General features: G+C 33.9%; 1 protein-coding gene across 16 annotated transcripts in view; it reads right to left on the reverse strand.

Moving 5' to 3' along the window:
• BCAS3 (BCAS3 microtubule associated cell migration factor) overlaps positions 1-17,848 on the reverse strand; it is a 784,754-nt gene that overhangs the window by 537,738 nt on the left and 229,168 nt on the right. For all 16 annotated transcript variants that reach the window (XM_074262034.1, XM_074262038.1, XM_074262041.1 and 13 more), the window contains exon 12: positions 3,818-3,988. In XM_074262034.1, the coding sequence (XP_074118135.1) occupies positions 3,818-3,988 (171 nt within the window). The remainder of the gene's footprint in view (positions 1-3,817; positions 3,989-17,848) is intronic.

Consider the following 17,848-nt stretch of genomic DNA (forward strand, 5'->3'; position numbering starts at 1 on the left):
CCAATGAGCAAGCATTGTCAACTTGACTGTATTAAAAGTTCAACAGAACACCATAATTGATACAAGATGGATAAGCCAGTCTTTGTCATCTGAACAGAGAGACTGACAAAACACCTAGGAAATCATTAAATTTGTTATCAAAACCAGCATTTATTTTCTGAGTAAAGGGCAGCTTACATTTTTTTATTCTCCAAAAATATATTTTTCTTCATTTTGAGAGTGATCAAGACTGTTGACCAGTAGTCAAAAGCAATTAGAAGAACAATTATAACAATCCTTAATGGCAAGTTATACCATTTAACTTACCCAGGTCTAGAAATGCTTTTATATAAAACATGAAAGTAACATGAATAAAAATGGGTACAAATTCAAATTGCTTTTGTCCTTAATGCAGTTACTAAAGAAGGATCACGTCATCATTAAATCAAACAAATCAGATTAGCATCAGAAAGATGACGGATCAGATTTTATACCTCTTTACTGTAAACATGAAAATATCTTTATTATAGACTTGATGGATTTAAACAGCAAAAACCAATGCATTGTCAGCTTCAGTTCCCAAGATGTATGAGGAAGAAAAAAACATTATAGCTAAGGTCAAACATCAGTGGAAAGGGGCTAAAAGTGATAAATCTACAACATTAACTACTGCACTCCTTTTAATAGAATCCAGCATAAACTCAAAACAGCCTTGCGCTCAGACTGAACTATTTATCTGAGACAAAAATGTCTTCTTGACAAAAAACAGATTCCCTTCAATAAAAGAAAGGCAGACAAAATTATGCTCTGAGGGAATCCTGTTGCTTTTTTTTAAACAAAGAATTATTCTGTAATACATGTAGATAATAAATTAAATTTTACCCAAATATTTCCAAAAATGTATGGCAATAGAATGAAAAAAAATGCAATATTTTAGAACATGTATCATTAACCATTAACCATGGCTAAAAAGATACTATCTTTTTTCTAAATGATAATTACATGAAATAATTTATTGGTGTTGAATATTATTTAGCTTTTGGCATCTGAAAAGCTAATATTGCTATGATTCCTACTTCTTAATAAGAATTTTTATTTGGCTCAATTGTAATCAATTTCCAACCAAATGGAAATGATTTTTTGAGATGGCAGAGGTCTATAGTTCTTCCTTCCTTTCATTCCTCTCAAAACTCTACCTCCTCTACCAAACTCCAGAAAATTCCTTTTTAATGTAATAAAAAGTTAATAAGGAACAGAGGAAAATTCAATCACATTTGAAAATTCAAAGAGTACAAAATGCTATGCTTGGACACAGTTAATTCTTTTTCTATTTTCTTCTCTTTTTCTATATTCCAGATAATATATGAGAGCTCTTAATTAATATGCCATTCTCACCTTTATGTTTCATCAAAAACATTAAAGAAAGAATATTATACTTTTAAATGGCCCCCTTTCTCTGTCAACAAATGTTAGATGTTTAACAGACTTATTTGTAGTCACAAAACTGCCGAGTGTTGAGGATCATTACTAGAAACTAAATGTGGGTGGCCTAGTGATGAATTAATTAAGAATCAAGAATCAAAGGTCAAAAGCAAATATTTTTTCTTTAAAACTCACAAACCACTTAAAGTTTATGTATTTAATTCCAATTTTTAAAAGGGGAACATCTGTATAGGTTTATTTCTATCCATTTCAGCTAATTAACAGGTCTAAATAAATAGCCATTAAGGCAAACTGAAAAGTTTGCTAACACTTCATTAAAAGGAAGTTTAAACAAGCACATGAGCCTTGTTAACATATTTTGGTTTACCACAAAGTTACTTGGACTTCGGGAAAATTATTTTTATTCTGTTTTAAAATAAAATATGACAGCCAGATCCACTGGCTCAGAATTCTAAAGACTTTTCTCTTTTTACTACACTTCAGTTCAAACTTTTTCAAAGCCACTGTTTGTTAATGCAAAAACTCACTCCTAAGCAGCTGCCATATGCCATATTTCACCAAGATGTCTACCACAATATACTAACAGCATATTTTCCCAAGGAACATTTGATATTTGGGGCTAATACTTTAAAGCCTCTGATATTTTCTAAATGGTATTTTCTGAAGAAGGAAATGAGCATATGCATGGCACAAAGCTAAAACAATTTTAATTCCATCAATGTTGAGTTGTTATTTCACATAATTGAGCTAATTTTATATTACATTTTAACACAAACATTCACAAACTGATGAAAATGAAATTTTTTCCTCTTTCCTTCCTTGCATAATTATTTTAGAAATACTCAATTAAAATATTGATATGGAAACATTTTTTGTTGTGCTGAAAAATCCCATTTATTACATTCATGTTTAATCAGTCTCTTTCTTGCAAAATGAAAAAGGAAATAAAATCAAGCTTAAACTTTAAAGATTTTCAATTGCCATGACTTCAGAAAGTATACTGCAAACTGAAGTCACAAAAATTTATTTTTGGGGTAATATTATTTTTAAATAATGACTATCTTGAATCCCAGTGTTTACCCTATGATATTTGGGGGATTGAAGGGAATTAAACCTTTTAACTTTCTAACAATGGTTGGGATTATTCATCACATGGATATATTACATGTGCAAAATCAATGATTGTCTCTAACAGAGAACCAAATAAACATAAATAGATAAACCACATTATGATGCTTGCTCTTGATTTTTTGTGCTTTAAAAAAATCTCTGCCTTAGAAACAATTATTTATCTCATTTCAAATATGAAGTTAAAATCACTATCCAGTTAGACATTACAAAGGAAAATGTAAAGAAGGGCTTCATGTAATCCTACAAAACTCCTAATTTTTCATTTTTGTCTTTAGTAAGAAAATAAAACATACTGTCATAAATTCTGGAAAGGAAGAAAATATCTCAGGTCCCTAAACTCATCTAGCTCAATATTAGTACAGTTTGAAAATAAATGGATTTATACTGCAATAATTTCTAAAATAAAACAGAACTTAAAAGTCATGCCACTGATTCTGAAATTTTAAATTCCTTTTCTGCTTTTATTATGTTTATATTTATATAAGTAAACTCAATTTCCAGCACATTTTTGAAGAACTTTTGTGCTTTAACTTTTACAACAAGTAAACAGCAGAAAATATTTGTAAAATAAAGACAAATTAATAAAGGGCCAATTCCAAGGCCAAAAAGTCAAGTTATAATATTTGAATCACTGAAACTTTTTACTCATCTTTCTTCTAGAAAATTCTAAATGTGAGGTTAAGATAGAAGGCTTATAAATTCATTTAGAAGGTTTCTTTTTTTTTCTTCCTAAAGCAAATGGATTACCAGAAATAGGATTTATAGCTGTTTTCAACATGCTCAGCACCACCCTTGTCCACTCAAATTTATATTCCAGCTCACTCAAGTTACAATGGATTCCTAATTATTCCTTCACTACACCATATCAAACAGTTCACCAAGATTCTAAATCCTAGTTAGAGTTTGTTGCTACAGTCTGCATTAAAAACTGTAATCAGAGCAACACCATCACTAGTCAGCATAAATCAGTGTCAATGCTGAGCAAGTGTGAGGAAAGCACAACTGACAGTTCACACTCGATGTTGTCAAAATGTCATGTAAATGAGCATTAAGGGCTGTATACATGTTGGCTCAGCTGGATCCTCAATGACGCTTCACCAACACAGGCAGCAGAGCAAACATGCAGATGCTGCTGACCTGGCAGACACAAAGACACTCCCTATTGTGATGAAGCAAGATAAAAGCAAGGCAATCCCTGCAAGAAGCAGAAATCCAGAAAAAAAAAAATTAGTTTCTACTTGCCACATGCACCAGATCCTCTTACCTGTCCTTCTCCAACTGTCTCCGTGTCAATAACTGTGATAATTCCTGGGACCAGAGGACTTCGACGAGTATTGCTGTGGATGGCAACGTCCTCCTCAGTTACACCCGAAGGCAGTGTACCAGTCAGCTGGGTAACCACTTTCCCAACCATTGTCAGTCCAGTTTTCAGAGTCTAAAGCAATAAAAATAAAAAGGATGGCACTTGGATTCCACATACAAATGCCCACTGCATTCATACCCCACACCATTTTTTTCTCACAAATTGGAAGTACCTCTAAAAACCCATAAGCTACTTCCCCCCCTAAGAATTTAATGAAAAAGAAATCACATTAAGGCTGATCCAATGCCTTTTAACATGATTTTCAGATCCCAATAAATTAGGAAAGTACAAAATCAAAGGTTGGCAAATGTTCTTTTAGCTGACATGGTTGTAGGGAGGCAGGAAGGAAGAGATTTTTTAAAAATCAGAAAATTATTTTTCTCTTCTTGAGAATATATTAAAATTGGAAAGATACCTTAAAGATCCCTTAGTCTAATGACCTAATTTTACAAAATGAGGCCCAGGAAGGACTGACATTAGTAGTAAATGGCAGATTCAGGCACTCCATAACTAGCAATTTTTCAGCTATGTCCTAATATCACACTATCTTCCATTATACAATGTTGCCTTTATAAGAATGTGAAATATTCTAGATATATTAGTATATGCACATGCATTAACATGCACAGATACACATATTTTTTTCCTTCTTTAAAATGCATATTTTCAAAGAAATATCCTAATTAAAAAAACATGGACAGTATGATATGCCACTATCTTGTTAAAATATTCATCTCATAATTCTGTCCTTTACTTAAATCAGGTCAAATTACATTGGTAATTCTGCCAAGCAGTTGGGACTGCTCTTTTCAACATAGCTGAAATTTACTGTTTTGTAATATCATATCCTAACCACTAAGATCTGGAATGATGAACTTGCCATCTTCCACTAACATGCTAATAACTAGTAAATGGAGTATTACAAAAAATTAGCCCTGAAACTCCTACTCCTAACATGGCATCAAAAAATACTTCAATTTGTTTCTAAAATACTGTTATGGTTTAATATCACAGAATATTTTCAATTGGTCCTTTTCCACTTAAAGCAAACATATAAACAACTAAAGCTTGTTGCATGCGATATCTTAGACATTAAATTAGAATCCTTTCTACTCAGAACACTCCTTAGAGGGATACAGGATGCTTTACAAACAAGCTACAAAATACATAGCTGGATTAATAACTTGTAAAAGATTAAAAAGAGCCTCCCAAGTGTTTCAGAACTAGAATATAGGTTAGGACACATCTCTGTCACCAACTCAGCAAAACAAGTTTTTATACTTTTATATAAGCATACCATAGTTATTACTATTTATGATTCAGATTTGATTGAATATGCAAGCAGGCCATTTGTCCTACCATGGATCTAGTATCAGTCATACCTTATAAGAATGGAAAGGAAGCTAAATAATCATTCCTCAACTGTCTTTTAGATTTATGGAAAGGGGAAGGGGACAACTAAAGAACCATAATACTGCGTCCTAATAAATACTTAACTAAAATGACCAGCAAAGCTGTCTGCTGAATTCAGATACAAAGACACAACTTGCAGCAGACTGAATCCCAGGAAAAGCCACAAATCAATTGTAACTGTTTTGTTTAGTGCTAAAAACTCAAACTGCAGTGATTAGAAAACACATTAGTGTTCATCAATTAGCAGCCAAACGTTTGTTTCAATAATTCATAAGAAATGACTTACACAGAGTCTGTTAGTGTGCTGTCAGGAAAGCCTCTGAAGGAGCAACAGAATTAGGCGCCACATAGTATTGACGGCAAAGGCCAGCCAGGAAGCGTGATTAACCTCTGAGATGCCTTGGCTGATGTACTTACTCCATTAATGCTAATGGAGGTGCTCCCACTTACACGGAGGAGCCATTCCTTTATCAAAGGAATGCCTCTTGGTTTTAAAGACTTTAGTTGTATAACCTCTCCATCTGCCCCTGAGCTTCTTGTTTCATGCTCTCATGCCAACAAATGGGAATATAATTAAACAAGTGAAGCACACAAGAGGCACAGTCATGCACCAATGCAGAGTGCCAGATGCTAAGAGAGGTTAATACGCATGACGGACAGAAGTCCTTTGGAGGAGAAAGAGGGCTGAGCAGGGCATCTCACAAAGCTCAAGGTTTGTTCTATTTGAGGGGAATTAGTAGTCTCAAAAAAAAAAACCATGGTTAATTCAAAGTATTGCTCTATCAGTAAGTGGCCATAAGCTCTCTTCTCTGAACTGAAGTCATTAAAAAGTTATGAAGTCACAAGGGCTTCAGTTCATCATCAGTGAACAGTCTCCACTATGCAGAACAAAAAGTTGCATACATTGTACCTCAATTTATTAACTTAGAGGAGTCAATGAAAAAACATTATTTTGGGAAGTGTGGAAGAAGAGAGGATGGTAGGAGAGAAACTCACTTGTTTTTAATTGTAGGATTTGGATCTGGAAGAAACCTTTAAGATTATCTTTAAGTGTTTTTATGGAGACAGAAACTGAGGGTGAGACATGGGGAAGTGCCTTTCATAAGCCACATGCGGATTTAACCAACTCAGGATCCAAAGCAAACTCACCAAATGCCAGATCTAGGGCACTTTCCTCCATACTACACTAGCTCTCCTATTTCATATTGCTTTTTTCCATAAGGAGTCTTATTGCTTACCTCTAAGGAAAGTTAGTGACTGTGTTTTAGAATCAAACAATACTTAGTATTTTTCCAATATTATATGAATATCCAGAGATCTCTGGGCATTACTTTTTAGAAATAAGCAATCTAAAAATATTTATGCTGTGAATTCACAGTCCCACAGATAGCAAGTTGATGGCATCTATTTCATGGCTTGCAAAACTAATGAGGTGTGTATTGTCAAAGCAGAATGTAGTACTTCAGAAAGCCTAGTAGTCAGAAAAAAGTCCTCTCTTCCCAAGTCTTATAAAAGATGACAAAAAGATAAAAGAGGGAAAACTGGTTTTCAAAAGCATTTACTGAAAAAAAAAACCCAACATAGTTTGATTATGATAAATTAAATCAAACTAAAGGCAGCTCACAAGCTGAAAAACTTAAAAATATTAAACACTTTTCTAACACTTGTCTTTGACAAGATTGTGAAAATACAGAACACACTCTGTGACAAAGACGGATAATAAGAAAGGCAAAGTAGGCATCGCAATCCATTATGACATCAGTGAAACATTCTCCTAGTCCTTAAGCACACTTGCCAAAACTTTCTTGGTCATTGTTAACCTTTACTGTGCTATATCAATTATCCTTTTATCCATTAGTGTTAATAGCCTTCGTCTCACATAAGCTGTTGTCATTAAGAAGTTATCAAGTTACAAAAGAAAACAGATATATTTTTTGCCAAATCAATTTTCCACCTTGGGGTTAAAAACACTAAAAGGAAGAATCAACTATGACAATTATGAAGTGAGCAGAAAAGCTAGATCAAAGTTTTATGGGAAAGACTACCCAGTTCATCAAAGCAGTACACCCTTATTGCAAAGAAAAAACAAAAACAAAATGTATCTTCTTTTTGGAGTAAGGAAATGAATTTTGTTGTTTCTTTTAACATAGACCAACTTATAACAAAAACTCCAAGAAATTATCAGAAAAACATAAAAGGAAGTAGTAACCATACAATTTAGAAAATGAAGGGAAGAAAAACATACTTCCTAAATTGACAATCTCCCTGTGAAGCCTTGGACAAATCAGTGTACACTTATTTCTTCAGCAGGAACTTTTCCCCAAGAGTTCCAAATATATATCCACTTCTTTTTTCAATTGATAGCTTTAGTACAAAACTATATCACTTCTCACCTACCTTATAGTAAAGAACTTCTAAATGATCTCCCTCATACTCTCCCCTCCTAAATTCATTCTAAATAAAGCTTCTAAAATTACCTTTCCTTAAGCACAGAACTGATTTTGCTATTGTCCTATATAGTTAACTCCAGTGATTCCTTTTCAACTTCCTGGTTCATTATATATTACACTGCTTCCTAACATTCTACACATTAATCAAACTGCAAGCACTCAGGCCTGGTTTGGGATTCAGCAACAGTAAAACTTTTTTCCATATATAGTAGTTCCCCATCATGGTTTGGGACTCAGCAATACAAGTGTATCTTCCAACATACAAGGAGTTGCTAAGATTGTAATTTTTTCCTCTACAATATCTCTACAATACTTACATTTGGTGATGTGGTATTGTTTCATAAATCCCAGTGCAAACATCTTAATACAAATGTTCACTACCTCTGTCCTTGACTATTATATTAGTCCCTTAACTAGTCTTCAGGCACCAGTTTCTCTTTCTACTCAATTCATCCTGTGAATCATTGCCCAAATCATCATAATTTACCAGTATAATATGATCACTGCTCTACTCAAAAAAGTTAAGGATTTCCCCATTGACATAGCTATCCAAATTTATTTCATAATAAACTAGTTCATATGTGTTACATTTGAGTTAAACTGAAATATTTGCATTCCTCCCCCCACTCATTTTCAACCTGCCACTGCCTATTCCCACATGTTTGTTCAAATTCTCTAAAACTAGAATGACCTAGTCCTATTTCCATCTGGTAAAGTGCTTCTTTCCTTTAAAATCAAATCAAAGTACCATTCTTTATGAATCTCCAGGTCCCTCAGATGAAAGTAAGCTTTCACCCATCAGATATTCTATACCAGTGGTCCTCAAACTTTTTTAAATAGGGGACTAGTTCACTGTCCCTCAGACTGTTGGAGGGTCAGACTATAATAAAAATCAAAACTCACACTCGTCTCCACCCCTCAGCCCATTTGCCATAACCCAGCGGGCACATAAATGTCTTCAGCAGGCCATAGTTTGAGAACCCCTGTTCTGTACTTTTGTTAGATATCATATTTATATTTATTTCATTCCCTGTTCTGCCACCATCATTCTCATCTTTGCTTAAAAGTAATACGTATACCACAATTAACTTTGAAACCCCAATGTCTAATAGGGTATAGTGAAGAGAAGCCACTGAAAATTTGTAGAATTGAATTTTTTAATAGGTGCTTCAATAGAAAGCCTGAGAAGAAAAAAGAAAAATTTCATTTAAAATCTTGCAAACAAGAAAAAATGAAGATGTAAACAAGAGAGGAACAAACCTATGCAAATAGGTTTTGCAAAACACTTTTTGATAAAAAAGAAAGGGCAATATGATCACATTAAATGAGCTCCTGTGCTTTTCTCTTTCACATGTTCAGCCCAACTAGATATGGGGCTTATTATTATAGCTTTTTATTTACAAGATATATGCATGGGTAATTTTATAACACTGACAATTGCCAAGTCTTTTGTTCCAATTTTTCCCCTCCTTCCCCTTACTCCCCTCTCCCAGATGGCAGGTTGACTAATATATGTTACATATATTAAAATATAAATTAAATACAATATATGTATACATGTCCAAACAGTTATTATGCTGTACAAAAAGAATCAGACTGTGAAATAGTGTACCATTAGCCTATGAAGGAAATCAAAAATGCAGGTGGACAAAAATAGGGGTATTGGGAATCCTATGTAGTGGCTCATAGTCATCTCAATATGGGGCTTATTCTTAAAAAGATAAAAATCATAAAGTTATTTTTGTATGAATTATCTTTAATTTTTTCTGATTTAGATACAGAATCAGAAGCAGCCAAGTTTATAATTTTAAAAATCCCTGTAAAGATAAAAAGAATCTGTTCATGATGACTAGTGAATTGAGACAAGTGGGTCCAATTCCAATACCCAGATATCAGCAAAAACCTAAAGATTACAGCATATCTTATATTGACTGAAAAAATTCAATGAACAGCTACAGCAACTTCATATATTTCTTATATAGCAACGCATACACACACACACACACACACACACACACACACACACACAGACACGTGTGCGTGCAAGAAGCACAAGGTTCCTAGAAAAACCATACCTGAGCTCAGGAAAACAAATCAATATCTTTGCAGAGCACCAGAAACATGTGTAGCTGTTAATACTTTGAATGTAAAAGCAGAAAGAACAGAGAGCTATGAAAATTCCAAGTGGGTCAGAAATGCACAGCACAGATCATAAATGTGACATGCAGCAATGACCAATACAGAAAGCCTGTATTCACAGCAGTGACCAGATGAGGACATCCCAGGTCTGAGAGTTCTAAAGTTGCCTCACATTCTGTCCTGAAATTCCAGAGAGGTCTGTGAAGATCTTTACAACTTCAAAGATTAGAAGGAACAAGGGAGGGAGGAAAAATCTAACCCCAGGAGGTAGAAGTACACATGCAAAAAAAAAAGATCAAATAAGGATTAATCACCACGCTCTAGGGCATCAAGAAGAAAAGCCTGGCTATAACAAAAGCCCTAGTTCTGGAAATAAAGTCAAAAACATGGAGTAAGTAAAAAAAGCTCCAATCATTATTTAATATTACTGTAGATGTCGATATATCCCCAGAAGGAATAATTTTCTCCATAATAAATGTGAGGTGAGGTCCAAAGGAAAAAAAAAAAAAAAAGAAGGAATTTATATAAGGACTCATATATATCAAGAGAAAAGGGGGGAGTATAAAAAAATTAAAGTTCAAGAGGGAAGAAATGAAGGAGAATAAATAGCTTAAAAGAGAAAATGGCAAAATGTGTCCAAAAAAGAGACTACATGAAAACTCGTAAGGAAGAAGAAATGAGTCAATGAATGAGATAGTAAGAAATATAAGAATACAACGAAAACATCTAAAAAGAGAAGAAAATGTAAGGTATCTGATATAAACAGCTAGCCTATAAAACAGGTCAAGGAGAGATCTTTTAAAAATTATATGATTCCCAATGGTTCTGATAAAGGCCTCATTTCCAAAATATATAGAGAATTGACTCTATAAGAAATCAAGCCATTCTCCAATTGATAAATGGTCAAAGGATATGAACAGACAATTATCAGATGAAGAAATTGAAACTATTTCTAGACATATGAAAAGATGCTCCAAGTCATTATTAATCAGAGAAATGCAAATTAAGACAACTCTGAGATAACATCACACACCTGTCAGATTGGCTAGAATGTTGGAGGGGATGTGGGAAAACAGGGACACTGATACATTGTTGGTGGAATTGTGAATACATCCAGCTATTCTGGAGAACAATTTGGAACTATGCTCAAAAAGTTATCAAACTGTGCATACCCTTTTGACCCAGCAGTGTTATTACTGGGCTTATATCCCAAAGAGAACTTAAAGAAGGGAAAGGGACCTGTATGTGCAAGAATGTTTGTGGCAGCCCTCTTTGTAGTGGCCAGAAACTGGAAACTATGTGGATGCCCATCAATTGGAGAATGGCTGAATAAATTATGGTATATGAATATTATGGAATATTATTGTTCTGTAAGAAATGACCAGCAGGATGATTTCAAAAAGGCCTGGAGAGACTTACATGAACTGATGCTGAGTGAAATGAACAGGACCAAGAGATCATTATATATTCCAACAACAATACTATATAATGATCAATTCTGATGGATGTGGCCATGTTCAACAATGAGATGAACCAAATCAGTTCCAATAGATCAATAATGAATTGAACCAGCTACACCCAGCGAAAGAACTCTGGGAGATGACTATGAACCACTACATAGAATTCCCAATCCCTCTATTTTTGTCCGCCTGCATTTTGGATTTCCTTCACAGGCTAAGTGTATACTATTTCAAAGTCCGAATAACTGTTTAACATGTATACATATACTGTATTTCATTTATACTTTAAAATATTGAACATGTATTGGTCAACCTGCCATCTGGGCAGGGGGGAATGCGGGGAAAAATTAGAACAAAAGATTTGGCAATTGTCAATGTTGTAAAATTACTCATGCATCTATCTGGTTAATAAAAACTATTAAAAAAAAAAAAAGAATAAATTGGATGAACCACATTAAAAAAAATAAAATAAAATAGAAAAAATAATGACTGAAGGCCGGAGCTACCTTTTCAATATTAGCTCAAAATCAAGATAAATAGCTTCAAAGAAATTAGTACAATTTCTAGAAAGATTAATGAAATATGTAATGAATTTGAGCTTCACTTATTTAGTTTTCTAGTGAAATCTAACCTTTAATAGGTCATTTCTATGGTAGGTCAGAGCTGAGAAAAGTAGTGATCATTTTCAGTCTCTCTTTTTTTTTTTTAAATTACTGATAAAAGGCTGTCCAAGGAGAGAGGAAGTATGATATAATGAATATGGTACTGGATTTGAAATTGTCAAGACTATGTGACAAGCCATGTGATAATAGTCTATCTTTTAAATTCTCAACTTCCTCCTGTAAAACCTGAATATTAGCAGCAATTCTTACTTCCCAAGATTGTTCTATGGTTTAAAGGGGAAGATATTTATAATGTTTTATGCAAACATTAAAGTACTGTATAATATGTTTTTATTTTTACAAAATTTAAAAAAAAGTGAGAATTTCGAATTACCTGCTACAGTTATCAGAAATGTGAGGGTTTTTTTTTGTTTGTTTGTTTTTTGTTTTTTTAGTAGTTGTTGCTGTTTGTTTTGTTTTGTTTTTTACTTGATTTGGTTTTTAGTTTGGTTTTTGTTTGTTTCTTTCCAAGAAGTCCTCTGGTGTAATTAATAAAGGGCTGTTCTCTAATTCAAAACATATATATGTATGTATGTATATACATATACATATATATATACATATATACATATATATAGCACATATATATAAAAAACTCCAAACAAAATCAATGCAGCCATGCTTAGAAGGGAAGCAGAAAGCTGGGGGAAAATTTTTACAGCCAATGATTTTGACAAAGGCCTCATTTCTAAAATATATAGAGAACTGACTCAAATTCTCCAATTAATAAGTGCTCAAAGGATATGAACAAAAAATTTTCAAATGAAGAAATTAAAGCTGTTTTTTAATCATATGAAAAAAATGCTCTAAATCACTATTGATTAGAGAAATGCAAATTAAAACAACTTTGAGGTAACACTTCAGATTGGCTAAGATGACAAGAAAGGATAATGATTAATGTTGCAAGGAACTTATACATTATTGGAAGAAATGATCCAACCACTCTAGAGAGCAATTTGGAGTCATGCCCAAAGAACTATCAAACTGTACATACCCTTTGATTCAGCAGTGTTTCTACTGAGATTATATCTCAAAGAGATCATAAAAGAGGGGAAAGGATTCACATATGCAAAAATGTAGTTGAGGAATGGCTAAACAAGTTATGGTATATGCATGTTAATGGAATATTCTTGTTCTATAAAAAACAATGAGCAGGCTGATTTCAGAAAAGCTCGAAAAGACTTACATGAACTAATACTAAGTGAAGTAAGCAGAACCAAAAGAATATTGTACACAGTAACAACCAGATTATGTGATGATCAATTGAAATATGCTATAGGAGTCTCAAAAAATTTGAGACTCAAAATTCTGAGAAACTGGATAAGAAAAGATACAATGATCAGGTTCACTGTCCATATTTTCAACAAGGAAGAAATTCTACTAAGAAATTCTGTGTTCCTGAACACAGAAGAAAGAGGAATATTGGAAAATCATCCCATAGAAAGTAGCTGAAAATGGAATAATAAAAAAATTAGCTACCAAAAATGGTCAGTAATTATTACAATCATATATTGTTTATTAGGGAATAAAGACACAATGAAGAAAGGAGATTTAACAAGTCAACCAAACAGCATCTTTTTCTTTAATAAGACATTCCAGCCACTGCAGACACACTATCTATGCTATATAATAACACAAATGACAATGACTCAGATAAATAAAAATTTGAATAAGAGTTCCTATCAAAGGTTCAGAAAAGGAGCTAAATCTGATATTTCAAAGACTACATCTGTACAAGTGAAGAGAGAAATAACTCCAGATCTTTTGATGTTTAAAATTCTAGATAAAGTGACAGTTGAGCAACAAGAGACATCAAAACTACCTAGACACAGTGATAATTAGGTTAAACCATTCCTAAGAAGTACATTCTTTTGCACTGTTTGAGCAGAAAGAGGGGGATGAGACCAGACCTGCACCTCAAGAATATTTTGGAGTGAGAAGAGCTTTGTTAGCAAAGTAAAGAGGCTAGAGATTCGAGAAAGGAGGACATGTTAGGATACAACTGGTTTACCAAGGAGTCAATATGGGAAAAAGAGAAAACAGTGATTAATAAAAGACAAATGATCAGGGAAAGAATTGAGAAGTCAAGGAATTAATTGTCTTTGTATGAAATAAGAATAGGATTTTGTAAAAGGAAGCAGATAGAAAGTTAAAAAACCTCTGGTCAAACAAAGAAATTTCAGAATTATTGTATATGAAGGTCATATATTTGTGAGTGAAAGCAAGATTTGTGTGTGTGTGTGTGTGTGTGAGAGAGGTAGGATAGATAATGAGATGTAAGTGCATTAAAGAGAAAAAGGAAACAACCTGGGGGGGATTTATAAACAATAGTTAGTCAAAAATGAACAGTATGAACTTCAGAGGAAGAAGAATTATTGAGTGATGGAGGTAGGAGGAAAACCTGAAAGTGGCAATGGGAAAGTATTTCAACTCCCCAGGGAGTCAAGGGCAATGAGTGAAGTAGTATAGCCAGTCTGGAAAGAGTGGAAAGGAAGGTTGTACCATCAAGAGAGAGAAAGTTTTCAGTAAGAAAGATAAAAGGAGTTGGAGGGGAAAAGAGAAAGGGAAATATGTTGTCTTTGAAATAGACATTCCACAGGGTGCTGGGGAAGGGCATAAAGGGAATAAGGAACTGAATAATGGGTGCTAAGTGAGGAAAAGGGTTTGAAGGAGTTCAGAGTCACTTGGATGTGAGAAATATGACCAAGTATGAAATGGTCATTATCGAATGGAAAGTTCCATTCTTCTCAATGAAAGTTAAGAGATCAAGCTGGAGGCAAGTACAGCATGAGATGGAAAGGACAAGGTCAGATGAGAAGCCCTGCTTCACAACTCCTCTTCCTTCTTATGGATGGAGGTTAGAATGAAAAAATTGGAAGTAAAACCTGCACAGCAAGAGAAAAAAATCTCATTCCCCCAAAACTTTCTTCTTCCTTTTCCCTCAAAGGGAAGTGCTAGACCTAGGAATAAAAGTTAAAGTGCTGCTCTGGAGAATGTGAGGTTCTCCATTTTCTAATTGAGAGATTAGGTTGGTAGCAGGAGGCAAAAGTTGCCTTTTGTTGACACAGAGGAAATCATTGTTGGGTTTGTCCTTTGATATCAAAGGAAAATGCCAAGCCCAGCCTGTTATCACCTTCCCTCAAGGAAACCATGGCCCCAGAAAAAGAAGGAAGGCACAAGGCATAGGCAAAGATAGGTCCTTCTTTTAGAGTGAAAAGACAACGTTTCTCTTCTCAAGTTATTCACAAGCAACATGCAAAAAACTATTTACATATAACATATGTACAGAATAAATTAGAAATAATCAACAGAGGGAAGGTATAAGATTCACATAAGATAGAGAAGGGCATCCTGTAGAAGAGATTCTTCTTGTTTGTTCTTCATTTTCAAAGAGTTTCATGACATCAGGGAGGGGATGCCATGACATGCAAGTGAATTGGACTTAAGGAAGGGAGGCTGTACAAGGTCACCTGCCTCACTTTCCCCTCCAAAGCCATCAGGATCTAGATGAGATTCTAACTAGGATTTGAAGAAAGCAAGGAAAGCCAAAAGAGGGAATAGAAGAGAAAGAGAATTCCAAACAGAAGGATAAACAATGAAACTATATGGAGTCAGGAAATAGGGTATCTTGTTCAAAGAACAAAAAACAGGCCTATGTCACTTAATCAAAAAATTGGGGTTGGGGCAAGGAAAATTTAATGTGTAAGAATATTGCAAAGGTAAACAGGAGAGACAAGGTTATAAAGGGCTTAAAAGCTAGATTTTATAAATGATCCTGGAAGAGATAAGGAGCTACTAAAATTTATTAAATAGGAGAATAAGGTATGAAGGAAGAGACCAATGTGATTGATCAGACCTGCACTTTAGGAAATTCCCTTTTGACTGCTGAGTGGAAGAAAGACTAAAATGGGAAGAGACTTGAGGCAAGGAGACAAACTAGCATGTTCTTGCAATAATTCAGGTGTGTGACATGATAGCCAACCATGTGGTAGTGTCACAAGAAAGAGGGGACAAATAACAGATGTACAAAGATAAAATTGATAGGCCCTGACAATATATTGAAAATGGGAGATAGAAGAAAGTGAAGAATTGAGTTTAACAGCTAGGTTATGAGCCTGTGTAAATAGAAGAAGGGTTAACATCCTCAATAACAATATGGAATTTAGGAAGAAAAAATAGTTGGAGAGAAAAGATATTGATATTGATTGAAAGAAAATATAACCTTTGAACATGTTGAGTTTCACATGTCTATATTATATCCAGTTTGGGATGTTCAAAAGTGAAAACATGAGATTGAAGATCAATAGTAAGTGTAAAGTTGGATAAGGAAATTTGAAAACCATCAGTGTAGAAATGAAAACTAAATCCATGAGAGGCAATGAGATTAACAGATAAACTTCTAATTAGTTTAGAAAAAGAAGAAATGAAAAATGGGGCAGAGTGCTGTGAAACTCTTAAGAGTCAGCTAATGATGTCTGGCTGAAGATGCAGCAAGAGATTGAAAAGGAGCTGGAAGATAGGAGTAGGGTAGGGTCATGAAAGACCCTAGAGAGAAGGGAATACTAAGAGGAAGACAGTAGCCAACTGGTATAGTCAAAGACTACAGAGAAGTCAAGGTAGAAGAACACTGAGAAAAAACCTATAGATTTGGCATTTAAGTGAATGATGAGGTCAGAAACTAAAGAATTAAGAAGAGAGATGAAAGGAAATGGGAGCACCTATTTAGATAGCCTTTTCAAGAAGTATAACAAGAAAATGAAGGAGAGATGGTAAACTAAAATCAACAGGAACTGGCAAATGATTTCTTGGGGTCAAAGTTTAAGAGAAGAGATGGAAGAAAATAGAGTCAATGTCTGCTGACTCTATGTTTAATCCTATTCCCACTATTCTATACTTCTCATATGGCTTCAGCATGAAAAAAGATCTGATAATGCGTGGCGGCAATGAAATTGAAAATGAAGATGATATTTAGAAACATCAGAAAGAAAGAAATTATGAGACTAGGTACACAATCCTAAGTGCGAGATAAAGGCTGGGGGTAGGAAAGAATCAATCATAACGCTGAGTTCTGAAACTTGGGTTACTAGGAGAGTTTCTAAGGCCTTCAACAAAATTATCCTTGTTTCCTACTTATAGGCAATGCACAAGGTATTATGTGAGATGACATTTCTTTGGTGTAGAAAAATGAACTTAACATTAATATAGTTCCAATTTTCATCTTGAACTCTCATATAATCAAGAATAAGCTAATCTACTGGAAAATGTACCTTGGAAAATTTGCTAATGTACCTTTGCTTTTATATATAGCATTAAACATTAAGAGAGGGTGTGGATATTCTGCCAAGAAAAAATACAAATTAATAATGAATATTAAAGATTTTAAAGAGTTTACTTTGATAATTTAAAAAATAAATTTGTCCTTAATAGACAGCCTAGCTCTTCTGGCTATAATTAAATAGCATTAGATTTTTGTATAAGAGAAATTCCATCAAATCAAATCTACTTGAAGCCAAGTGTAAAGAGTAATGAAAGAATACCTATTCTTCTGATGACACAGTAGAGACATTTGCACTGTCCTTTAATTAGAAATCATAACCACTGTGAAAAAGGAAAGCATAACTAACACAGCAGTTGACTTCCTACAGCTAATGACAGAAACTAGAAGGAGGTCTGTTCTGAAAGAAAAAATAAAAATAAATATTGATCAATAGTTAAAGAGTACAGAATTTTTTTTAAAAGCATAGATTGACCAAAGAAACCGTATCTCAAATTGCTTTATTCTGGAAAGATGTTACTAAGGCATAGGGC

The sequence above is a fragment of the Sminthopsis crassicaudata genome, chromosome 4 (genome assembly GCF_048593235.1).
Source record: "Sminthopsis crassicaudata isolate SCR6 chromosome 4, ASM4859323v1, whole genome shotgun sequence".
Taxonomy (NCBI): domain Eukaryota; kingdom Metazoa; phylum Chordata; class Mammalia; order Dasyuromorphia; family Dasyuridae; genus Sminthopsis; species Sminthopsis crassicaudata.